The sequence below is a fragment of the Aythya ferina genome (genome assembly GCF_964211825.1).
Source record: "Aythya ferina genome assembly, chromosome: 12".
Taxonomy (NCBI): Eukaryota; Metazoa; Chordata; class Aves; order Anseriformes; family Anatidae; genus Aythya; species Aythya ferina.
The window spans coordinates 1,068,883-1,094,480 of NC_140308.1; the positions used below are offsets into that span (position 1 = coordinate 1,068,883).

Here is a 25,598-nt window from a genome sequence, read left to right on the forward strand (position 1 = left end):
AGCATGGCACCACACCAGCCACTGTGAGCAAAATTAACCCTATTCCAGCCCAAACCAGGAGACTGGCCCTGGCCCCCAGCACTGGGACACTAATGAGGGGGGAGTGTAAGCAGCACGGAGGGGACGGCTTGGCTGCTCCTGATGCTGCACCGTGCCCGCGGGCACTGGGCACGCCAGGAACAAGAAGAGGTGTTAACCCCTTGGGCGGTGGTGCAGCTGAGTCACGGTCACGGTGCTGCACACTCTGGCTGCTCACCCAGCCTCCCGGGGACCGTCCAGCCCTGCCCCGAGCGAAGTCCAGTCCGGCATCCAGCAGTGACAAGCAGTGCCCCAGCTCCACTCCCGGCAGATGAGCAGCTCTGGCCATGGCAGGTAGGTCAGCACCAGCACCAGCACCCGGCCCGATCCTGCCCAGGGCCACAGGAGATGGCTCAGCCTCACCCACAGCTGGCGAGCAGCACCGGGGCTGGGGTGCTCCCAGCCCTGGGCATTTTCCCTTCTCTGCATCCTGGCTGGCGGCGTTAACTGGGAGCAAGGCTTAACTAAGCGTGCTACTGGCTGCTGCCCTTGTGGCCTCAGAGCTTCAACTTCTGTTGGCACGGCACGGCACAACATGGCATGGCACAGCCTGCTTGCTGTGCCCTACTGCAACGTGTCTGGGGGCAGCTGTGGGGCTGCTGTGGCAGCCGCAGGCATCTGGGGGCTGGGGACATCGGTGTGGGGGGCTCCTTGTGGTGTCCACGTGGCACCCACGGCTGCCTGCAGGACATTGTGGGTGCCCCCATGGGGGGCTCTGTGGGCCCTGCTGTGGGGGTGCTGAGCTGCCCCTCCCTGCAGGACGCAAGGCCCTGATCGTGCTGGCGCACGCTGAGAAGACGTCCTTCAACCACGCCATGGCGGAGGCGGCTGCCAGCGCGCTGCGGGACAAGGGCTGGGACGTCACCATCTCCGACCTCTACGCCATGGGGTTCAATCCCGTGCTCTCACGGCGTGACATCACCGGTAGGACCGCAGCCCTCGCCCCCACCAGCCCCGTGCCCCCACTGGTCCCCTGTAACCCCCCGGCTCCCCACAGGGCCGCCCAAGAACCCCGAGCACTTCGTCTACGAGACGGAGATGGGAGAGGCGTGGAAGGAGGGACGCCTCAGCAGTGACATCGTTGCCGAGCAGAAGAAGATTGAGGCAGCTGATCTGATCATCTTCCAGGCACGGCCGCAGGGAGCAAAGCTCTCCTTGTTGGTTGGGCACTGGGCTGGGTTGGGGAGGGGGATCGGGGTTGGGGGGGTCTGTCTTGGGGGCCAGGGGAGGCGGCAGCGCTCGCTGCCAGCCTCAACGCTGCGTGCTCTGCCAGTTCCCACTGCAGTGGTTGGGGATGCCGGCCATCCTCAAGGGCTGGTTCGACCGCGTCATCATCCAGGGCTTCGCCTACTCCATGGCTACCATCTACGAGCAGGGGCGCTTCCAGGTAGGTGGCCGGGCTGAGGGTTGGGGGGGGCACCAGGTGCTGGCCGTGCCCCCTGCTGTGGGTCCTACACCCCGTGCCTTCCCGCCTGCCGTCTCCAGAAGAAGAAGGCCATGCTGTCGTTCACCACCAGCGGGATGGAGTCCATGTACAGCCCCGAGGGCATCAACGGTGACATGAACGTGTTCCTCTGGCCCATGCAGGTGGGGCCAGGGCTGGGGCTGGGCTGGGGCCGGCGTGGAGCCGAGGGGCTGCACTGACACCTCCCTGCCCCGGCGGCAGCGGGGCATGCTGCAGTTCTGCGGCTTCCAGGTGCTGGCACCTCAGATCTGCTACAGCGTGCGGTACGTGACCCCCGAGGCACGGGCGCAGATGCTGAGCGCCTGGCAGAAGCGCCTGGCTGCCATCTGGGAGGAGAAGCCCCTCAGCAGCGTCCCCAACAGCTGCTTCGAGCTGAGCATGGCGGGCGGCTTCGTGCTGAAGAAGGAGGTGCTGGCGCAGCAGGAGGGGAAGAAGCAGGGGCTGACGGTGGGGCAGCACCTGGGCAAGGCCTTTCCCCCCAACCAGCAGCTCAAGGCCCCGTAGTAGGTGCCGGACACCTCGGGGCACCGCCAGGCCCATCGCTGCCGTGCGCCCAGCTCCGTGTGGTGAGGACGAGGCCTGGCCCCGCGGCCACCTCACTGCCAGGGCCAGGGGGCCATGATGATGGTGGCCCAGCCCTTCCTCTGGGGGTTTGGACCCGACGATCTTTTGAGGTCCCTTCCAACCCTTTCAATTCCGTGATTCAGTTGTGATCTTTCTCTCTTTTTTCACTGTCTCTTTGCTGTCATTTTCCGGCATGAGATCCCTCAAAAGCGAAGTCTCGGGGCACCGGGGGCTGCGGCATGGCCCTTGGTCGCCACCATCCGTGTGAACACAATAAACTGCAGTCTGGAAATCAGCAGTGGTGTTGGTGTCCTTCGAATTTCCCATTCCCATCCTTCCCGGGGAAGCAGGACTCGGCACCTCCAACCATACCTGGCACAGCTGCAGGCCCCCTCCCTGGGCCTGGGCCCCATATTGCTTAAATAAATGCTTTATGGGGAGCCACACAGGCACTATGGGTTAGAGGCAAGGGGTCTGACGGCCCCCCAAGGCCCTGCAGAAGGGGAGAGAAGGGGGTAGCGGCAACGCACCCCTTCCTTCCACGTCAATGTGCACGAGCCAGGCTTGTTCCCTCCCGCCCAGGGCTGGCAGCGCACAGCTCGGCACTCAGAGCTCCACAGCGCGAGCTGCTTGAGCACGGCTGGCACAAAAATGCATTTTGCCCAGCTCTCGGGGTAAGTTCAATGTTTGTATTTTTTTTTTTTTTTTTTTCCCTTGTTGTACCATTTCTGTCCAGTAAAATGGGCTTTCTGCGCTTACCAAGCAAAAAGGCAAACAAGACCCCTCCAGGTTGTTTTTTAGGTGCTTGTGCTCTTGGGGCGCACGCGCTCCTTGCTCCAACTCAACGCCCGTTTGCCCCTGAATGACTTTTCTGGACGGTGCTGCGTGCCCAGGCTGCTCCCCGCACAAGCCCCGACTTCTGCCAGATTTTACTTCTCCAGCTTTACTGATGAAAATACTGAGAAGGAACTAACTGAAACCTGGCACTGCCCTCCCCACCGAGTATCTTTATCAAGCTTGTCCCAAAGAACATAACCACATTTACCCAGGTGTATTTTCTCACAGGGGGACGCAGCTGGGCCTCAGCCTCCCCGGGTCACCTCTGGCACATCCACATGAGCACAGCGAGGATGCAGCTGCAGGGGGATTGTGCCAAGACACACAGGAACTGAGGCCTGGGCACAAACCCTTCTGCTAGAGGCAGCATCCCCAGCCGCCTCTGGAGAGCCCCCGCTGGAGCTGTGGGAGGGCCGAGCACATCCCCATCGGCTCCTCAGAGGGGATCCCACCTCTGGCCGACCATGAAAATAACCTCGAATGCTTTGAAGTTACAAAGCTGGGGCGTGGGTAGTAAGCCACGCAGGCAACCTTGGACTTCAGGCAAAGTCAAGAAGAAACACCGCAAGTTGTTTCGTTTTTTTTTGTTGTTGTTGTTTTGGTTTTTTTTGTTGTTTTTTCCCCAAAGCGTGTGCATGCCACGCTGCCTTTCCTTATGCAACAGCTCGAGTGGGATACACCAAACCCCAAACCCGCATGCGCTCCCTCCTGTCCTCCCCGTGCTTCCTGAGCTGGCAGCCGCAGGGTCACCAGAGGGATTTACTCCGCTCTCACTGGCCGCTTTTTCTTGGCAGAGGGAAGACCCCCTTGGGAAAAAAACTACACAAACCAAGAAAGCAGAACAAGACTTTACACTGCAAAATGAAAACTTTCATTGTTTTATTCTTGACTGCAGCTGTTTACAGAAATATAGTTGCGAGTATACAAATGTCCCAATAGAAGCAAAATATTTTTTTTAATATTTAACAAGTTATCACAGGATAGCTAAAAACATAGATGCAAATGAAATATCCCCTCAGAGAACAAACTGAAAACACTGGGTATCAGTGCTTTGAAATCCCATCTACGAAAGCCATATACACAGAAATGCACGAAGGAATATCTGGTGCTACTTTCACATTGCAGGACAATGGAAAAGGCAGCTCAGCAGTTGATCAGTGCACTCCAGAAAAACATGGCAGAAAGGCAGGTAAGCCACTCAAGAAAGACGCAGGCATTAACAGAGGTAGAAAGCTCTCACCTTTTTTGGAGCTTACTCATTAGCAACAAGCGTGAATGTTAAAATTTGAAATGGCCTCGTTTCAAATAGTGTCTGCAATTAAAAAGCTTTGGGAACACTGGGGTCTTTTAGGCAGGACACTGGAACTGGTTCCCAGTTCTGCCATCCCCAGAAGTGCCACTCTCCTTCCAACAGGGAGAGCTGTGCTCTCCCAGCCCGCGGAGCCGCCGCGCGCTCCTGCACGGGACCTGTCTGGGCAGGGGATGCTCAGGCCAGGCCTCCACACACCTTACCAAGGGGCAGCTCCGTGGACTAAAAAGAAGTTAAAAAAAATGTACGTTATCTGAACATAGGACCCTTTGCTAAAAAATGCACATAATTAGAGTATTTTACAGTGGGCTGTGGCTGGGTGTGGGAATTTAGGAGTCTGAACTGAGCACTTGCAAGAATTTTGGTGAGAATCCCACGGCAAGCAGGGAAATCCTCACATTCCTCACCTTCATCCCAGCACACCTGAACGTTAGAAACAATTTCATACACTGCAATAGCAAGAAGTAGAGAAGATCATCTCCAGAAGTGGGGGAGATCAGGCTACAAAAGAATACACCCATTTGCTTTCGGTTTGGCAGAGATGCTTTGAAAACGCCTGTAACGAGGCTACGGCGTCTATCGATCAACCCAACGCCAAATTGCTGTGGAATACACCTGGGTTGGCAAGAAGAATCACGGTGGACTAATGCATGCTCTTGGTTTCACATTCTGGATTTCCTTCGAGTTCCTTTCCTCACACAATCTGTAAGAACTTGGAATGAGTTGGGGCTGCGTTCCTCACGGCTAGAAAGCAGGGAGGGGGCTTTCACACGGTTTCAAGGAGGGAGTGCTTTAGCCATCAGCTACTTCAGTACAAAGCAAAACCAGAATGAAAGATGCTTCCCCTTGCATGCAAGGATCAGAACAAGCAGAAGAGGAATGACCTACAGATTACGTTTCCTCATCCTGATTCAAATGCAACCCAGCTGAGCAGCAGCCGGCATCCTTTGCTACGCAAGGATGATGAATGACCCACACCGGGAAAGAACTGCTCGTGTCAGCCCAGCTCCTACCGAGCAGCACAAACATCACTACTCCGTGTCTGTACGGGCACTAGGACACTCAGAAAGGGAACTTTCAACACTGACGTTTGCCAAGTCACTTGGGGAAAGCTGGCAGAGGAGCACATGGATGCAGAAAGCGAGCGCTGCTGCTGAGCCCATCCAGTGGGCAGACCCCTAACCAAAGCTGTCAGTTCTACTGCTTGGTTACATCATGTTTGCAACTATTAATAAAAATATATAAAAATACAAAAGTGTACAGCTGTTTTAAACAGTCACTTTAACCCCACGGACATTAGTGAAGTTCAAGAGCAGGGCAAGTTTCTGAAGCAACACACATCCAGTACTTGAAGGCGTTTAGACAACTATTAACGAGCTACTACAAAAACCTCGGTAGATGAACTCATACGAAGGAAAATTAATATTATTTCAGGTTTATAAAAATGTAAATATTAATAATATTCTATGCATGTCTACCACTATTTGTAATAGATATGACTCCTCTATATACATATGTACAATCCTAGCATATACAGGCACTGCGTATTTACACACCTAAAGGCGAGAGGAAAAGCCTCTCCTGTGCAAGCCTCTCCTCACAGCCCCGTGCTCAGGGTGATCACATTTCAAACAGGGATCCTCTGCGCTCGACACTCAGCCTGCAAGTGCCCAGAGGGATGGATGCAGCTGGGTGCACCCTCAGGGGACTGCTGCGTTCCTACCTGGCATCCATCAGTCACCAGCCAGCAAGTTCTCCTCTCGCTTCCGACCTCCGGTTCAGAGCATGCGAAGCAATTCCTTCTCCTCGCTCCTGTCTATCACTCAGAGAGATGTCCACAATCCTTCACACTCCTCTCCTGTAACTACTCTGAAAAAGTAACCCGACTGTTGTCATGCAGATGCGTGACATTGCAAAATTGTCAGCAAAAGCCCCCAGCAGCTCTTGGTGAAGGTGCATGTGCATGCCTGCACGCACAGGTGGTTGGCAGCAGCTACGTGCAGCTCCAGCCCAACAGAAACCTTTCGGATTTAAGCTATGTTTTAAGATGAATGCAAGCTTCTCACTTGTTAGGTATTCTTTCTGAAGACTCTGCAGAGATAATAGGAGTGGAAAATCTGTTCAGGCAAGTCTTCTTTTCAAAAACTAGATCCTAAATCAGAACTCACAAGATTTTCCATTTTGATCCCCTTACCTAAATGAGGGGAATGCCCGTGAACACAGCTGCCCAGGACCTCAGTATTTCCAGTTCTAAAAAAAGCCGCATTTACAAGTGTTCAACTGTTGATGTTTTATTCTATCATAAAATTAAATTGAAAATAATCACCCTGCCAATAATTAGAATGGTTGATGATTAAACATCTACTTTGAAACTGTAAGGCTGAAATTGGTTCTTCAACTATTTTTATGTTAAAAAGCAAAGCATTTGGCTTGAGTAAGTGCTGAAAGAATAAGCAGCGAAGAGGCAATTAATATCAAAACATGGACTTGCTAATTAAGCAACAAAGCACCAGTAACTTCCTGCCAGAGGAGATGTTTAGCTAAGAATTTTGTGTATTATGTTATTTATGGAATCATAGAATATCCCAAGTTGGAAGGGACCCATAAGGATCAGCGAGTCCAACTCCTGGCACCGCACAGGTCTACCCAAAATTTTAGACTAAGTGCACAGTCCGAACACTTCTGAAATTCAGACAGGTGCCGTGACTACTTCCCTGAATACTTCACTACTTCATATGAATATTTTTTATTATTCTTAACAACTCACAAGCAGACGAGAAGTCACAACTGGTGGTTAGCAGAGAGGTCTCCAGAGATTTTAATCTGTGCCAAGAAATCACCGTTCCACAAACCATCACGTACCGCAGACACCGAGCAACGAGCAGATCGTTGGTGCTTTAGAGGCACACGCAGCTGGAGAGCCCACGTTTAACGTGGAGGGCCAGAGAACAACTCTTACGAGGGAGCTCAAGCAGCAGAGAAGACAACACACAGAAAACCCATCCGAGCAATGCAGTTCCAGCTTTTCACTTTCCACCCAGCAGTATCTTTTACACTTAACTGCTGCTTGTGGATATGATAGCAGGTTCTCCTTTATGTCAGGAGCTTAAAATTTAGAGACCAAAAGTCTCAGCACCGCCTCACTTTCTTAACACGAATGGGTTAGACTTGAGCACCACCCTCTCTCAGCTCTGCAGGCAAGCACTCCATCTGCTCGCAGCCTACCAGGCACACCAGTGTGAACATGCAGGGGAGTAAACAAAGGGATCAGAAATGCAGAATAAGCTCCAATTATCAATATCAACTGGTTAATCACGAAAGTACATGTTCAGGACTGATAAAATACAGATGTGGCTCACACTGTTCTCATGCCTTTCTGCCATGAAATCCTGCAAGCCGGCCTTAAGTTCTTTACTGGCTTATCGAACCTCTCTCTTTATCCCTCCTAACAGCTGTCTGCAAGCAGCAGTTCAAGCAGTAATCAACCACTGAGCAATCTTTTCATTCATAAGACAAATACTTTTTGTAACCAAATCACATGTTCAAAGTGTTGTACATTTAAACATTGACCTAAAATGGAACAAGATAAATTTAAACACAAGGAAAGAAATGTTATCCAGAAGTGAAAAATATGATAGCACAGCCCTTTTTTTTTTTTTTCTTTTTCTTTTTTTTTTTTTTTTTTTAATAAGCAGCCTAAAATATGCACGCAATTCCAACAAACCCTTCCCCTGGAGCTGTAGCAGTCTTGGTATAAAGTTCTCTTTTGGACACCCATCTTATTAAACGAAGAATTGGTCCCTGGTGACTTGGCACTGACCAACAGCACTTCAACATAAGGATACACCCCTTCAAAACAATAGAACAAACTAAAGCAGCATACGAGTGGATTTATCATTCCTATTACTTCTGTGTATGAAGGCCCCAGATGACACCCGACAGTTTGTCCTGGGACTGCAATCCTGCGACAGCCACCAGCTCGCTTTTGAGAAACTGGCTACTGATTTCCCCAACCATCTGCAAGTTGTTTCGGTCCATAATTAGTCTTCTACGCATCCTCATACAGCATTTAGTCAATTCTGCAAGATTGCCGTTTTCATATTGTGAACCATAACAGGATTTTGTTAACGTTTTCTCTTAGTAGGAAAAAAATAAAAATCACAGGAAGAAAAAGTATGGTTTGGGGTTATAAAGCAGCTCTGGACAGTAAGAAGCAGGGAATTCTTTTTCTCATGATTAAAATTTTAAACATTTGAGCGTAATCATAAATTAAAAGTTAAAACATAGAGGCACTAATAATAAAATATTAAATAGACAATGATAGTGGATAAAAGCTGAATGGCTCATTCTGAATGAAATCCCATTATTTTATACATGCCTAAATGCCTACAGGTTTCCTTACTAGATTGTATTGCTGAGTGACAGACACACCAAAACACACAGTGAAGCTTCTCATAGCCAGTTGGAACAATAAATTGCCTGATGGAATGGCGAGAGATGAACAAGTTATTTATGTTGCAAAAAGTACTTAAATACTCAATAAAGACATAACAAACCCCACCCCACCCCCACTGTTATCAGACGCCACGTTGTGGTAGAACATCAGACAAACTCACAAATTTACCACAAAAATGTGTGGCAAAAAGAATATTTTATATATATGTATATATATAAATTTTTATATTTATGCCAATGTACTCACTCAGTACAAATAGCAAAATAGTATACCATTTCCTAAATACAAAATATAGCTTTCCAAAAAAATGAAACACACATTAGATATAAACCATCCAAAACTTGAACGATTGAAAACTGTATTCAAAATTAAATGACCCAGAGCAGGTCTCTTTCTGAAAAGTTCCCTTCATATCGGCAAGAAGCCTTACTACTGAAAACGTAATTCAATGCCTCTCAATGAGAGAGAGAAAGAGAGAGACAGAAAGAGAAAAGAAAGTTATGACAGACTGACACACAGGAAACAACATTAAAACAAACAAAAACTCTACACGGCTCAACTAAGCACACAAGTTAGGGAAAAAACACAGTAAACAGACTAGAGTTACTTAAAAACCATTTACAGACTACTCTTTGTTATTTAAAATAACAAAAATGAAAAATGACGTGATACCAGCTACACTATACCGAGGCATAATAGCCATACATGACAGCTGTTCGGCTCTAGCTGCGCTAACAGCTTTCTACGTGCAGAAGGAGAAGGAACAAGTATCGGGACGAGGCTGTAGTGAGATATCACAAAACCTTCTGGACAGTCGGAGCACCCGGGAAATTCACATGCCTCACAACACAACTGCATGGTTTGGAGTGGGTTGTCTTTACATTCTGTAACAAGTCGATTTTTTTCATTGAAACATGACGATCTAGAAGCTATACTTGGGGGACTGTCAGTAGGAAAAAAAAAAAACAACTGAGTTTGCAATGAGCTCAATATGGTACAAAAACGCAACAGCTCAGGATGACGTGAAATTTTCAAGAACGCATAAAAATTCTGTAATTTGCCCCCTACTTGGAGTAAAGTCAAACTGGAGATTTACAACAGCAAGAGCTGGAAAATGGCTGGTTAAGGGGGTTTCTTGCATTTGGAGGGAAGTGGAAAAATTGTTTCCTCTTTCCTTAATTCTTATTTCTCAGAGCTTCTACTGACTAAGCAATTTAATACCACAAGCGTAGGTGCCGTGGATTCCTAAAAGCTGCTTCTGATCTTTAAAGCCAGTAGATATCTATAACATTTTTAAAAACACAATGTGAAACTGAGGAAGAGAGAGGGAAAAACATGAAAATGACAAAAGGGAGAAGACTGGTTTGAAAATGGATAATGCAGCTTTAACGAGATCTGACCCATACGGTCAGAGCGAGAGACACAAAAGGAGCTGCTTCCTTAGCCAGGCAGAATGTTCCTTTCAAGTGGAAGGTATTTAAGAGGATAAGATTTTTAGAGTATAATTTAATTAAAAGTTCCCCTTCATTTCTTCATTTTGTTAGAGCCACCAAACCCTTACTCTATGTACAGGTACACGTAAGAGACACAGAAAACCGTTATCACATTCTCAGATGGGAAGCACCCACCTCTGTCTGGCTATCTACAGTAGCAAGCAGTTCTCTGCTTGTTTATTAGAAGTATCAATATTTTCATTGCCACCTACTGCAATTAATAAATCACAGTATCAGCTCTCCCACTTATCTGTAAAACATGCAATCCCTTCACTTACTGATAGCTATGAGTCATGGCTCATGTCACGGGTATTTGATGTTTCTGCTTCACTAGCTTTTCTAACCAAAAGAGGGGATGTGAAGAAGGAAGAGGAGGAAAAAGTAAACATGGTAACATGTATTACCTTCTAACAACAATAATAACTGACCAGATATGCTTCAAATTCAAAGAGCATCCCACTCTTAGAGGGCATTATGAGTCAGGTAACAGTACGATCCCATGCCCGAGTAAAACAAAGCATAGCTTTTCAGCATTATTGGCACTATGAATCTTGAATCTCAAATACTACAATCACAGCCTTAGGTGCTAGACACTGCAATTGGCCACATATGTGCTCTTTAGAGAAGAGGGCCACTTTTTGACAGGAGCAATCAGTTCCACGCTGCCTAATCCAGAGTCACAAGGTCTGAAAGGATCTACGAAGTCATCACCTCTTTCTTCACTGAATTTCTGCAGGGAAAAAGGCAAGCAAAAATAGACAATTAACGAAAGTCATCCTCTTACTTCTAAGTAGCTACTTTACCTTGAAAGTGTCCTTCACAAGCAGACATGAAACTATGAGTACTATCAGAATGCAGCACTCATTCACACAGCAGGATTACTTCCCTTCCACTCACGTTCATAACTTCCCTCAAAACAGTTTCACTTCAGTGAAGCTTCTGGGAGATTTCGGGTGTCAACCAGCTTTTCTAACGCCAAGTTACATACTGTGGACAATACTAGATTCCAGAGTCCCACTGTTCTCAGTACTCATTCGTAGTCAAAGCCTCTTTCACCTCTCTGAAAAAGGCATCTTCTAAGAGCAGAATGTTTCCTCGAAAGAGCCAATCCTCTCAGCTCGTTTTTAACAGACTCACCACGGGACACACAATACCCACCATATTCTACAGAAACTTGTTTTCACGTTACATTATTGTAACCCAGAAGGCAACTTCAGAACAGTACAGACCTGAGGTGTGTTACCCAGTAAGCCTTAAGTTTTCACCTGCAACCATATTTTATAATGCTTTTATCTGCCAAGCTGTTAGATTCACTCACTCCTTCCTAATAAAGAACTGGATAGCAGATGACAAAACACACAGAAATCAAACAATAAACCTGTCTCAGCCAACTGTTTCACAGAAATTCTGACCTTTGACTGTTTTAAATCATTCTTCATTCTAACCACTGATACTGTACTCTTAATTCAGCATTGCTGGTATTGTAGCTGACCTCCTAAAAGCATGGCAATACAGTCATGGGGAAAACTTGCTAAACAAACCGTGCGTGGCAGGAAAGAACCTGTAAACCCAAACACATTACTTACTTACCTAACTAAAACGAGCCAGCCATGTTGTTCCCCTGGTTTTGCAGTGACACAAGCAGATCATCTATTTTCTCAATATTCTGATTGGGTGCCATAGCTGAAGGTAGAGGAGAAGTCTCAGGTAGCTGCTGGGAGAGAAGCGTTGGCACTGCTGCTTGTCCCTCACCCTGTGGCTGACCTGGCTGACTTATAGCCATCAACTCATCTGGCAGTGCAGCTGGTCCAGAAGGTAGCAGCTGGCCACAGTCTGTTAATTAGCAAGTGAAGAACAAAAGGACCATTTAAATTATGTTAACACATGTAGTAAATTAGCCTAACTCTTTATACATATCCATATTGACTATAAATTCTATAGAAGGTTACAGGCAGTTTCGTTCACATGGTCACTGTTGCTTACCACTCCCTCAAAGTACAAGCACAAGCTCAAGGTATACACACTGTCTTATGGACTCTGTGTTATACCTGTTAATACCCTAGTATATAGCAATATATTAACATATACATATAAGCTATATATATATATATAAACAATCTATAGCTAGACAAAAAACAAGATGTGCAGCTCAGAGAAGTATTGGGTATGCCCACGCTTTGTCTTTATAAGTTACAGCTGTGTATTTTTCAGGTCAGGAATGCACAGCCCTTTACAGACAGATGAAGTGATCTGTATCCCAAGGAACTTACACTAAAGGCTGGATTCAGAGATGAGATACAGGAAAACGCAGACTTATAAAGTTAAGGGAGTTTCAAATACACTTCAACAGACACTTTTCTGAACAATGCAGCTTCAAAAATCTTTCGTTTTCTTCAACAACACGTGGAAAAAGTAATTGCAGAAATTTTGAAAACCAAATACAGTAAGAGAAAGATTAGTGGAGCTGTCTTAAGATAATTTTTTTAAAAAATTTTTTTTGCAGGTGTATATATATTTTATTTGTATATCTATTGTCAGTATTATATTTTATATCTATATTTCTATATAGATATACATAAAATTCTAGGTTTTTTCTGTTGCATACTAATTCTAAGTGTAAGAAACCAACTGGTATTTAAGCTAAGAGTTCTCTTACACTGCTAAGAGCAACATGAGCCACAGGAATACATACATACACCCTCAGTTGTACTGCTACATTACTTATCTCAGGAGTTTTTGAAAACTTAATATAGAATTGAACTATCATTGTCTTGTGGACTTCAATTAGTAGCTCTTCTAAACTCTACACTCTGAATTAGGCATCTACCACTTACTGTTCTGAATGCCAAACAGGAATATTCCTGAAGTTTGCTGAGATGAAGCAGGAGAATTCTGCAGCTGGTTGATAGCACCTCCTGCTGCGTTGTGAAATAAAGAAGCTTGCTGCTGTGGAGGAGAAGCAGTTCCTTGCATTCCTGCCATGCTGTTTTGGGAAGAGAACATAGGAGACTGCTGTAGCTCTTGCTGGCTCATACTGTTCTGCAAGGCAGACATGGAAGCTGAAGAGATGAAGAGGGTGACCTGCTGCTCTTGAGAACTTGGTGACCCTTGGACCAACTGAATTTGGGGTGAGTTATGGAAGATGGCTGGCTGCTGTGCTTCGGCCTGGTTGGACCCAGGATTCTGTAGAGAAGACACTGTAGTTTGACTCTGGAATTGCATGGGCTGCTGCTCCTGGTTCATCGGTGCCATGTTCGTCTGTGGATGAAAAATGGACTGGCCTTGTTGCTCCTGATTAGTAACCGGGTTTTGGTTCGGGTTGAAAATCATGTTTTGTTTTTGAGAAGCAATGGTACTCATTGCACTTTGATTGCTGAACATCATGTTCTGCTGCTGCTGCTGCGGCTGCTCTTGAGACGGAGGACTACTCTGAATTGCAACTATCGAATGCTGGGGCTGGAAGATAGCTCCTTGTTGGTTCTGGGGGATTGAACTGGACTGGATGGAGCCCATTGACACTTGAGGCTGAAACAAACCTTGCTGAGCAGGCTGAGTCTGCGGCTGTTCCTGGGGAAGCATAGAACTCTGGATGTGAGATATCTGTGTCTGCTGCTGGAAGGAAGTTGGTTGCTCAGTGTTTGTTGCTGCCTGAAGAGGAGAAATGGAATTCGGGCTTGTAAAGAACGACATCTGTTCCTCTTGAGATGCTGGGTTGCTTATTGAACTCTGGGAAAGGAACATGTTGGCAGACTGCTGGTCTTGAGGAACTGAAGAGCTCTGTAATACGCCCATGGTGCTCTGTGAGTGGAACATTGGAGGCTGCAATTGGTCGGAGGAATTAGTACTGGTCTGGTTGTGGACAATGGAATTTGGACTGTGAAAAATGGAGCCCTGTGTTTCCTGTGGCATATTCTGAGTATCACCAATAGGATTCTGAGAATGGAAAAGCTGAGCTTGTGAGTGTGCAGACTGCTGCATAAAGTTTGCTGGCTGAATAGACATGATTTCTCCACCCTGCTGGAACAGACCACCCCCTTGTTGTTGAGCTCCACTTGCCTGAACAGACATCATGTTTTTTGTAGATGAAAAGAGATTAACTTGAGGCTGACTTTCCCCACTGTGCTGCATTTGAACCATGGTCTGAAATACAGAATTTTGTATCTGTTTACTCTGTCCTGAAGCTTCCTCTCCATCTGCAGAACTTGATGCCTGAAACATATTGGGCCCATTGTTAGAGACCTGCTGCTGAGCAGTCGGAGTAGTCTCACTTCCAGAAACACCGGGAGATGAAGAGAATAATTCACACTGCATTTGCATGTCTTCGCTTGTTGACAACCCACTCATTATATGTGAAGCCTGCTGGTAAACAGGTGACTGTTGGAGGGCTCCATTCCCTGAAGTTGTTGAAGAGAACAAATCAGACTGCATCTGCGTGGCAGCCTGGCAAATGTTTTGTTGGATTCCTATCACCATTGCTGCGGAAGTCTCCATCGCCTGCTGCTGCTGCTGTTGCTGCTGCTGCTGATTGGACAATGCATTTTCAGGCTGTGAATGAACATTTTCACCTCTTCCAGGCAAAAGGTTATCTGGTCTGGAATGGACAGCCGTCTCTGATGAGGAAAATATCCCAGGATTTTGTATCTGACTGACTTGCTGAAAGATATCTGCATTTAGCTGATCTTGAACATCCTCACTGCTCTCTGACCCAGAAAATAGAACAGAAGATAACTGCTGTTGAGCTTCCAGTACCTGCTGCACCAAGTCAACATTTCTATTGCTGCCTGTGGCAGTGTTAGTTGGAAAATTTCCAGCTTGCAGTTGCTGTATTGTGTTCTGTAACTGACTCACACCACTTGCTGATGAGAAAATACTTGATGAAATTTGTTGCTGTAATGCCTGTGCTGGTTCTGATAGCGTAGACTGTTGTGTCTGTGATCCATCAGTTAATTGTGACAGAGTGACAACCGTGCCATCTGATTGCAAAACTTCTCTGGTTTGGGAATCTCTCGTTTGGAACTGTGCAGCTTGCTGCAATAACGTGTCACTGTTCTGCAGCTGACCTGGAGTAGAGACTGCTGAAAAGCTACCAGGCTGGGAAATGTCCTGCGTTTGGATTGTAGTTAGAGTCTCTGGATTATACACCTTCGGCTGTATTTGTTGCTGCTTTTCACTTTCAGAAGGTAAATGGGAAGCAGAAGTTGGTATGCCAGACATGCTGCTTTCCAATGTTTGCTGAGTTGGTCCGACCACCTTCGAAGCCTGAAAAGAGCAGCAATACATTAAGCCATTCACATGCTTATTCAGGTTACGCTCATCAGATTTCCACCAATCCACCATGTTCAGGAAAGACCAGATGGAAGATCTGATGGGTAGGCATCTTTCCATACATAACCAGAGGAGCAAGCAAATGACTGGGAAAACAGTGCAAATTCTACTTCAAGGACAAGTCATAGCACAATTCGATGAAAGCAATACCAAGAAATTATTTAAAAAAAACCCTCACAGTAATTTACTTGTTCGGTGTCACAGGACAAAAAGAACATTCATCACAGCATCACTCACTAACCAATCACTGCTGGCATGCAGGGACAAGAAAAGTTACTTTCAAAGGAAATGGTCCATTACTTTAATCGTGCTGATCATGATGTGATCATATGTTTTGGCCAGACTGATCCTGGATGTGACATTTCCCATGTGTTCCTCTTCTGCACTCTTCAGGACACGGGCTGATGAGGTTAATACTATTAAAATCAGTATCTTCAGATAACAATCAAACTTACCTTGAAGACGGGGGGAGATCGTTTTTCTGCGCTTACTTCCATTGGAGCCACATCTTCATTCTTAATCATACTGCTTGGTATAAGTGGAGTTATCAAGGCACTAGGAAGAATATTTACGTTCTCCGGGTTACAACTGGTGGCATTCACTGCTGCAGTCACAAATAAAAAGAAAAGAAGGGAAATGAAATGTGAACATCCACCATACAAAGCACGGTTTTCTAGTGGTGGCCTGCTTCCCATTTAACTTTTGAGCCCCGCCATAAGAGCTCACATTCTCTTGTAAGATGCTAACATGCAAAGAAATCACTGCAACCATTTGGATACTTCAACTAATCTTGGCGATTTACAGTAATATTAACGTTTTTACTTAATTCTTTATCTTTTTGGGCCAGGACAATCATCCACCAACTGCCTGGAAGTGCAAACAAATGATTAATACATCTTTCCACACAGTACAAATTTATTTTACTTCACTTTAGCTGCACAACTACTCTATTTTTTTAAATGTCTGTTTTCAGACAAGTGCATGAACAGAACACTCAATGAGTTCAGACAGTATTTTTATTCTGTTAAAGGACTAGCCAAGTGAAAACTTGATATATCTGTGTGCCAGCTCTCTATCAAGAGCAAGCTGTTGTTTTGCCTTTACAGTGCCTGTATTTTTTTCTTTTTGAAGTAAAAAGGTGTCTCTTCTTGAAATGAATTAGATCTCTTCAGTTTTGATTTTTCCTGATCCAGGTAAAAAAACACATTACATAACATATCTGAGATCTTTGCTGTAAGTAAAATTAGCTTCCTTGATTTAAAATACTGCTGAAAGTGTTTGGGCTTAAAATGAACCAATGGAAAAACCTATAAAAATACATATAGATCTGTGGGTTTTAAGTAAATTAAAGAATTCTCTTCAACATACAGTAAGAAATCTCCATGCCTTAAACAGATTTAAATCTTACAATAACATGGCAGTAAAATTTCTGCAAATTTGTATCAACAGTATGCTATGTCCTTGGTCACAGTCCTTGTGTGCTTATTCTATGTACAACCAACATTTCTCCTGAAATGTCATTTTTTTGTCTTCGGTAATAAATTCTCAGCCATCAGTATGCCAACAGTCGTCAGTACACAAAGAGCCAAATAAACTCTTTCCCTCCTCCTACTAACTCGCATATTTGGAACAGCCCCAAAATACAGGCCACGTGATGTGACGTGCTGGGCTGTACTTCTGGCAGGGACTGCAATTTGAGTGAAAAACTCAACTACGCCAACTTCAGGACAGCCAGGCATACACAGCGGTCAGTATTTTTCTATACCTTAGTCACGACTGACAATTTTTTTCTCTTTTACATGCTTAATCCTGTCATGTTAAACAGAAATGATAAAAATTTACATACAAATAATTAAAAAATCCTGATGCTACACAGATTAGTTGCTAGCAATGGTGTGTTGGTTCACAGTGACACACCTGGTTGGAAGGATGAGAAAAAGAAATGAGATTAAGAATGAAAAAGGAATGACAGAATGAAAGAAAAAGGTCCTGTGCAGGACCTTGGCAACAGATTATTCCATTTGTCCAGGGCTGCAGTAAATGATGCCACCTAAACTATGAATTCTATGATGTTGCTCCCAGTGAAGAGAATCTGGAAAAAAGCAGCATCCCAGTGGATCCCACCTGCTCTTTATCATTTCAGAAGAGTGGTGAAGGATAACCTGGGACTTATGCAGAGACAAAGTACATAACGCAGACAGAATTGCCTGGCCTCAGGTTCACATTCAGCCTGAAGCAGAATAGGAACAGGAATGAGTCGACCAAAAAGCTAGCTAGCAGAAAATCCACACAAGAAAATTAAGTTTCTACCACAAATTAAATACAAGGACACAAACCAATACGAAGAGCACACTGTTCTTATGAAGAGCAGATGTTCTCCTGAAGCAGTTGGTATCTTGCCTTGGCTAAGCCTCCACACTAGATTAAATACGTGTCAGTCTTGCCCTGATACATCAGTTATTATTATCCTTATCTTTTTAATCTTGCTACTAAGAAGTTTTACCAGTACTTTTATCAGCTTGCTTCAATGCCCTACATGTTTTTGCAAATTTCTCCCTGAATATTCTCTGCAGGTTTAAACTCATCGTATCTTGTATTATCCTCCCGAACAAGTTGTAAAGTCAACTTGTAAATATATCCCCTGCCAAGGCCCAATATACAACTATTAACTTTAAACATGAGCTTCATGATTTTAACCTGAAGCTATGGATTCCTATCAAACTTGTGATCACGTTGTTAATTTGCTTACCTTTCAACCTGCTTTCACCAGAGCAGGCTATGGAAATTTCCATTAACCTCTGTACACCTCCATAGTTTTAACAACCAACTCAGAAACATTTCCTTCCTTTATTTCAGTATAGGAAGGATCAATTCACTTCACTTAAAATCCAGGCAAGCCAAAAAGCTGCTCCCTTAGAACAAAATAACAACCTTTCCATGGACAAAATGCAAATCTCAGAATTGCACTGAAAGCAATCCTAAAATCACTGGACAGCCTTTACTCTGTCTCTGCTACTACCGTAGCTTTATAACTTTAACGAAAAATGACAAGTATGATAGGGTTTTTCAATGCTGAGTTTTTATTTTTTCCCTTTCACTTTTTTTTTGGCTTAAATTAACACAACATAGATTAGAAATGCTTTGTATTAACAGCCATATTAGGTTTCTCTCCTCTTCATTTAATATTCTTGCAAAGAAAGAAGACTGAAATGCAGGGCCCAAGGCACAAAAAAAACAAACCATTTTTAAAAAATTATTTTTGCAGAGTTTTTGCTCTGCACTATCTCACGTTACAATATACTTAAAGGAATATGGTTATGAAGCAAAATATTCTGGATTTGAAATCAAACATTAGTGTAAGAATATGGCCAGATTTTATAAGCACATATTTATCCCCACAGGACAGCTGATTCATTCCTGCAAAATTTGAGTAGGAATTTATAGTTAAATTATTAACAATAATGATAAGAATCAATTTAGTACCTTTTATAGCCTCTTCAAAAGAACAATGTTGGGCTGGGCTGGAGATTTCCTTCTTCACTTTAACATTCAGGGTACCAGCTGCTGAGGGAAAACACATTGAAAACTTCCTTATGCTAAAACAGCAAACAAGCAAAAAAATCCAAAACTCAAAGCAAACTAAAACAGTTACTTTAAGGTATAAGTAACTAAAGCTCTTTGAAAACACCAGAAACAACCTTTTTTGTGAATACACCAGTAATTCTAACGCCCACGATATCATTCATTTTCACTTCCAAAAATGAAAAAGCCAGTCAGCTATTGCACCGTACGTTGTAATACAGATAAATAAATACAAATACACGATGCAGTCAAACTGCAGCATTCCTTGGGATAAAGCTTGGTGCTAGTTTTTCTTGTATTTGGTGCCCAGTATGTAGCTTATCTACTATTTTTCCTTACACAGCTTCATTTTGAACTTCCTAGTAGAAATGTCTAAGAACAGCAGCCTACGCGCAGCTGAAACTTGAGCTACTTGTCAGATAAATGAATAATGAAATCTAAGGGCTTGGCTCTCCTCAGCAGAGCAAATCTCAACAAGAGGAGTTCAAAAACATCCGTATTACCTAACATTTAAATTATTTACGGTCTAGACACTGTGCAATCAGGAACAAAAGGTTTAGCAGGTAAAACTGTCCGTTCCTTCCCCCCGTTTCCTGTTTTACATACATGTATCTGGAGTGTATGTAAATGGCTGCACATCGTGTGATCGGCCAGCATTGGTCACCACATAGATTCCCACAGAAACAGCTGAGGTTATTTGCTGGTCATGATATGGTGGCACCTTCACAATAAGGTGATTCTGCAATGCAAAAATAATAAATAAAATAATATTAGAAAACTTATTTCATTATTATTAATTATATCTACATCCATCAAAACACAGAAACAGCCTACTAAAGCACTAGAAAAATGGGGAAACATGGTCAAGTCACAGGTTCAGCAAAGTCAGTTGGCAGCAGTTCTTGTGCTACAACAGAGATTTGAATATTCTGCCCACATGATGCTCAGGCAACTTACAGCTCAACTGAAATGTGCAGAAAGGAAAAGCATATATATAAAGTCCAGTACTTTCAACAGAAACTTATGCCTAACATGCCTGAATGAACTGCAATCCATCTGCCATAACACTCTGCTGGAATCAGATACTTCACTGTTCTGCTGAATCAGACCTTTGTATTCGGTGTGGACAGAGGATGCAGTCTCATGTTACACTTAAGCAGATTTAACACTGAGCAGGCACCAAAAATATGCTTGCAATCATTCAAGAGTGGTAGCGCTGAGTGAACTATAGGCTGTCTACTCCCCCACTACCTGTCCATCCACTAGAAAAGGAAAACACGAAGCAAAGGAAAATGGAGCACTGCCTTCAGAGGTGGGAGCACATCTGTCAGGCATCGTGCACATTCAATAACTTCTCTAATTTCAGTCTGATAATCCATAAAGACACTCAGTTGTGTGAAAAAGAATGAACAAATATTCTGAAAAACATTTCAAAGTGGACCCAAAATTCAGATGAGTGTAAAGACTATGGTGTACATACAGTATACTCCCACCCAATAGCAATCTCATAGGAAATATACTAGAAAAAAAAAGTATTAGGCCTTTTCATTAAATTGCACATAAGGGCAAATGCTCACCCACGAAGTTCATATACCACACTCCTCCTGTGGTATCTACGCTCCCAATTAGAAACTAAACAATTCTACTTGCATAGACCTGACTGACAACAACGATAGCCTACCAGACTCACTGAAGAACTCATCTGAAGGAGTGTTATTTATAGAAATGCACAGGAAGAGGGGAAGGCTTTAACAATTTTCCTTTGGAAAGAGTCAGAACTAGTCAGCCACCGGGTAAATTAGGAAGCCTGTAACACCACCCTTTATTTTCAATAGAACTGCAGGTTGTATTGTCTAAGTGGCTTTAACGTAGCTTCTATTTCAAAGATGACACTTCTGGACATCAGATTTTAAAGCCTGATCTTCACAAAAGTGCTACTTTCATGCTGGAATAGCATGTTGCCTTATTCCAGCTGACACAAGGCTATACAAGGAGTACTTCTGCACACTACCTGGGGATGCTTTACTTCAGACAGATTTTAATTAGAATCTGTGCATGTCAGCTTCCAAAGTACACATTGATCGGTCATACACACAGAATGTCACTCATCCAAAAAGTTCAGTCGGGCCGGCTGCCAACTGCCTCCTACCTCTTTTCTTCCACACAGTAGTTCTATACCAGTTTAGGCACTTAATGAACACATTGCTTTTTTTTGTTCTATTTTTTAATAAACTGAAAAACAGTATCATGTAAAAAAAAAAAAAAAAAAAAAAAGTACAGATCCAGCAGAATCTCATCTCTCATCTTTGAAAAGAGCGATGGACTGCAAAATAACAATCCCAAAAGAGAAGCTTGCTACTAGAGCAGAGAGGATGTCCCTCTAGAGAAGAAGTGTTTATTATCAGTTTAAAACAAAATTAGAAAAGTCTTTTTTTCCCTTTTCCGTCCTCAGTAGCACTGACTGAAAACAAAAACACTAGGTACATTTTCCATCTCTAATCAACGTGAGCCCCACACATGGTATTTTTAGCATAAGTGAAATCTTTCTGAACTCTTTTTCCTTGCATTTTATGCATGGTAAGCCATTGCTCCTGGCCAACAGTTGCCAAGACACTGATATAGAACCTAACTATCAGATCTTGATGATATCAAAAAGGAGTCTTTTCCGGTATTTATAAAAGAGCAAAATAGTAATTTAGAAAAACAAAATAAAAGTAATAATCAGAAGTACCTGATGAAATAATTCCATGTCTATTTCAGCTTCTGCCTTCCAAGAATTTTCATCTAAATGAAAGTTAAAAAGCATAATTTATTGCATATCCATATAAAGCAATTTATTTTAGTGCCTTTGATTCAGCTTCTCAGTTTGCTCCCTACAGCTAAACTGTATGAAACAACATAAACCCAAACATGCTCTCTTCATCACCCCAAGCTGGTATGGCTTTCACACTAACCAGAAACGTTCTCTTGGAAAATCACTTTTGTTCCTTTTAGAAAGTTCTTGCCAATCAGAAAAACTTCCTCTTCACCCTTCACTGAACAACTGTGCAGACTTTTCTTTAGGATCTCTGGAACTCCTGCTGGTTGAGCTGCAATTGAAAAAACACATAGCTTGAAATCCAAGAAAATATTAACATCCAAAACAAAGAGCTTTCACTGACAGGATTACAACTTACTTCTGTCACTTACAGGAAAGAATAAAATAATTCCTAAATGTCTTTTTTTTGGTCACAAATCATAAAGCAAAGGAAAAGTATATATATATGCATATATATCTCACTTCTTTGCTAAATGTAACAACATAAATGCATAAAATCAAGGAATACCACCACAAAAAAAGAAAGAAAAAAAAAAAAATGAAAAGAACAATTTAGCAAAAAATGTCAGGAGGAAGAAAAAAATGAGGGACAGGAACACCTCAAGCTGATCTTTCAAGAAGACCGCCCCAAAATGTCAAAATAATGCCTAAAGCATAAAACGTGGCCAAAGAGAGCAGGAGAGTCTGCCTGTACATCAGCAGTGACATTCCTTTGGTTGGGCAAAGGGATTCTTGGTGAGAGCAGTGCACTGGGAGAGTCAGGCTGCACATGCAGCACAGCTGCTAATCAGCCTGTAGCTGAATATATAAAACCATATAAATACCTATGGATACATATACAATCATATAAATGTTATATATATAATTGCCTGCTGCCCACAGCACTGTGGTATCTGATGTGCTTTTAATCATCCCCTTACAATCTGTCCTTTCACTGGCAGCAAAGCTGCAGTTTCTGAGGAGTTGAATAGGAGCCCTGATACAACAGGTATTGACTGTTAAAAAAATATCAAGAAAAGCAGCCTCAGATGTACCATGGCCTCCTCTGATTTCATTTTCCATGATGTTCATTGCAACCTGAACAGTCAATGCAGCCATCTGTGCTCAGTGCTAAACAGAGCATTTTAATAAATAGCTATAAAAGGTTTAATTCTTCCACTGAACCAGAACAGATCCCCCCTCTGGGCTCAATGTACTCCCACATCTGGGACGAGCCATGCTGACTAACTTATTACAAGTAATTTCTATCACTGAAAGCTGGCAGATGAAAGTGACAGTACAGAAGGGATTAAAACCTGTATCAAAAAAGTCATTATCAGTTCAAAGCAATCATGACACAAGTTCTCGTCTCTTGAAAGGCAAAAAATCATTTAATAAGAGATTAGGCAATTTGTAACTACTTTTAAATACTAGTCAGCCATTCAACACCCCCCTCCAAATAAAAATAACCCATCTGATTTTAGCCACAGCAACTCAAATAATTACAGACCAACATTGTGGTCCCCCCACACTTCAATCACAGTAAAATCCAGAGTCCTCTAATAGCAAATCTTTAATTTTGATACTTACTGCACAGAATTGGGGAAGAAGGCGTCTGGAGAGTCAAAGTTGAACCATCTTTGCGAGTGATGTTAACACGAAATACCAGCCTGGCACGTGTGCTTTTTTTCTTGGAACCAGCAATCCCTATCCTAGCTTCAACATCAGCATTTCTCAGCTTCAGTATTCCCACACAATCAACCCTAATGACACAAAGTAGTTGAGAGTTTAATAGAGTTTAATAAATTCATCCTCTTTTAAAATATTTTGACTAATCGATTAAACAAGCCACAAAAAAGTCAGTACTCTTGAAGTAGAAATATTATTAGATTAGTCACATGAAATCTCTGCATAACCTCTCATTATATAGTCCTGCCCTCAATTCATCCCTACTTAATTTGGATGCTGAATCATGGGAGGAAGGAATGTGAAAGAACTATGAATAAAAAAGAAAATGCAACATAACAAAATTATTCTGGTAAGCGTTCAATTTATCACTACAGATCTTTATTCTTCCATTCCTCTGCGTTTGCAGGGTTACTACTACAAAACGTTCTGGACAACAGCTAGGGAATGGAGATAAGTGTGATAAGGGAATTAATCACATGTAAGAAGCAGACACTGTAAATTGAAGAAGTGCTTCTGTTGACATCAAGACAAGTTTCTTAAGAAGTGACAGCTTTCAAGCACAACCACATATTGCTTTGAAAGAAAAAAGAAAAAAAAGAAAAAAGATATTCTACTGAAAAACATACTTGAGAAGATCATGCCTTTTCTATAACTTAAAATACATGTGAAAAGCTTTTAGGGGAATCACTTCTATCTGAAATTTCTTGTGAGATCTAAACCACACAGACACAAGAGGCCATTTGCTCAAAAATCTGCTACACTTGACAAGGGTCACTGGACTGGGTTTATCCCTTTCGAGCAACAGCCATACACTGTTTAAATGCATCTGAAAACCTGTTGTATCCAAGACGTTGTCTGTATTTGACCAGATTGCTCTGTGAAGATAGGAAAGCACTAGGCTTTCATGACAAAGGACTGTCTGATAGGAATGGCAGTACCGGAACAAAGAGAGATGAGAAACCTCAGAATTTAGCCTCCAAAATCCCCAGCCTTTCTGGGCCCTAAAAGGATCTGAAGATCCCAGTGTTTGCCTTCCCTGTCTTCTGCTTAGCCATTTCATACTTGCTAAGAGAGACAATCAATGGAAGCAGTGACATCATAATTCAGGTAATGCTTGAATATGTTCATTATTCTTTAAACAGTACAAAAAACTCTAATATAACAAAGTTCATTGAAAAAGCTATAGAAAAGAATGAGATTAAGCATAATAAACGGAGAACATGGATTTAGAAGTTTATTATTCATGTAGCTTCACTAAGAGCCTGACTTGCTGAGATACTAAACAACCCAACTGAAAGAGGAAGGCCAGTTTCTGAAAATAAGCTAATAAATTAAAATATATAATTAAAATAGCTACTCACGCGAGTGTCATATTGTTGCTAGGGTCCAGTCCAACCTCAATAACAGTAGTCCCCTCAATATCCACTTCTTTACAGGGAGTAGTGTTTCGCCCAGTAACTCTGCAGGCCTGGTAGAACCCGTGTGGTTTCACTCGGCCAGAGTCATTGCCCACGAATACCTGCAGCACCACCGGCTCGTTGTGACCTTCCAGCTGAAACACAGCGGCACAAATCATATTTTGACTGACCAGCAATGCCTTTTAATTAAAATCAGGAATATTTTATGCAGCTGAACTTGAAGCAAACCTGCTCCTAGTGTTGCTGGAAACAATCCTCAGGGAAGCATTATTTTTTTTTAATCTAGTTTATAAACAAAAGGTAATTGATGTTTTTAACCTATTGTCATTTGCTCATCTACTAAAAGACAAATAAGTCATTTAACACATGGTTGAAATAAATATATATACACATATATATACATAGTTAATTTTGGAGTTCTTAGCTGGTTTGCAAAAAAATTAGAACTCCTGCTAAGATCACAGTATGCCCCTCTCGTCCAAAAGGAGCCACTAAGTTACAGCAGGTAGGTGGGATACTAGGAGGTATGAAACCAAGCAAACAAACAAAAAACTCTTGGCCTTTGTGTACTTGTGTTTTTTTTTT

General features: G+C 43.1%; 2 protein-coding genes across 4 annotated transcripts in view; one reads left to right on the forward strand and one right to left on the reverse strand.

Annotated features, from left to right (window-relative positions):
* Positions 1 to 77: 77 nt before the first annotated feature.
* Positions 78 to 2,402, forward strand: NQO1 (NAD(P)H quinone dehydrogenase 1). The gene is made up of 6 exons (XM_084533866.1): positions 78 to 372; positions 838 to 1,002; positions 1,076 to 1,206; positions 1,352 to 1,465; positions 1,564 to 1,665; positions 1,745 to 2,402. The coding sequence occupies exons 1-6, from the start codon at positions 366 to 368 to the stop codon at positions 2,045 to 2,047; spliced, it is 822 nt and encodes a 273-aa protein (XP_084389992.1). The 5' UTR covers positions 78 to 365; the 3' UTR covers positions 2,048 to 2,402.
* A 1,390-nt stretch (positions 2,403 to 3,792) lies between these two features.
* Positions 3,793 to 25,598, reverse strand: part of NFAT5 (nuclear factor of activated T cells 5) — a 56,842-nt gene continuing 35,036 nt past the window's right edge. For 2 of the 3 annotated variants that reach the window (XM_084532982.1, XM_084532984.1), the window contains exons 5-14: positions 24,957 to 25,147; positions 23,497 to 23,669; positions 22,064 to 22,198; positions 21,841 to 21,893; positions 19,716 to 19,848; positions 19,011 to 19,091; positions 15,983 to 16,131; positions 13,037 to 15,461; positions 11,793 to 12,035; positions 3,793 to 10,932 (exon numbers count right to left, since the gene is read on the reverse strand). In XM_084532982.1, the coding sequence (XP_084389108.1) occupies positions 11,797 to 12,035; positions 13,037 to 15,461; positions 15,983 to 16,131; positions 19,011 to 19,091; positions 19,716 to 19,848; positions 21,841 to 21,893; positions 22,064 to 22,198; positions 23,497 to 23,669; positions 24,957 to 25,147 (3,579 nt within the window). In that variant the 3' untranslated portion in view covers positions 3,793 to 10,932; positions 11,793 to 11,796. The remainder of the gene's footprint in view (positions 10,933 to 11,792; positions 12,036 to 13,036; positions 15,462 to 15,982; positions 16,132 to 19,010; positions 19,092 to 19,715; positions 19,849 to 21,840; positions 21,894 to 22,063; positions 22,199 to 23,496; positions 23,670 to 24,956; positions 25,148 to 25,598) is intronic. The other variant, XM_084532983.1, reaches the window with a different exon arrangement.

Excerpts from the sequence above, each read along its gene's own strand:
- NQO1 (XM_084533866.1), top strand. Across the intron at positions 1,207-1,351 it reads CTGATCTGATCATCTTCCAG|TTCCCACTGCAGTGGTTGGG; the intron begins GCACGGCCGCAG and ends GTGCTCTGCCAG. Across the intron at positions 1,666-1,744 it reads TGTTCCTCTGGCCCATGCAG|CGGGGCATGCTGCAGTTCTG; the intron begins GTGGGGCCAGGG and ends CCCCGGCGGCAG.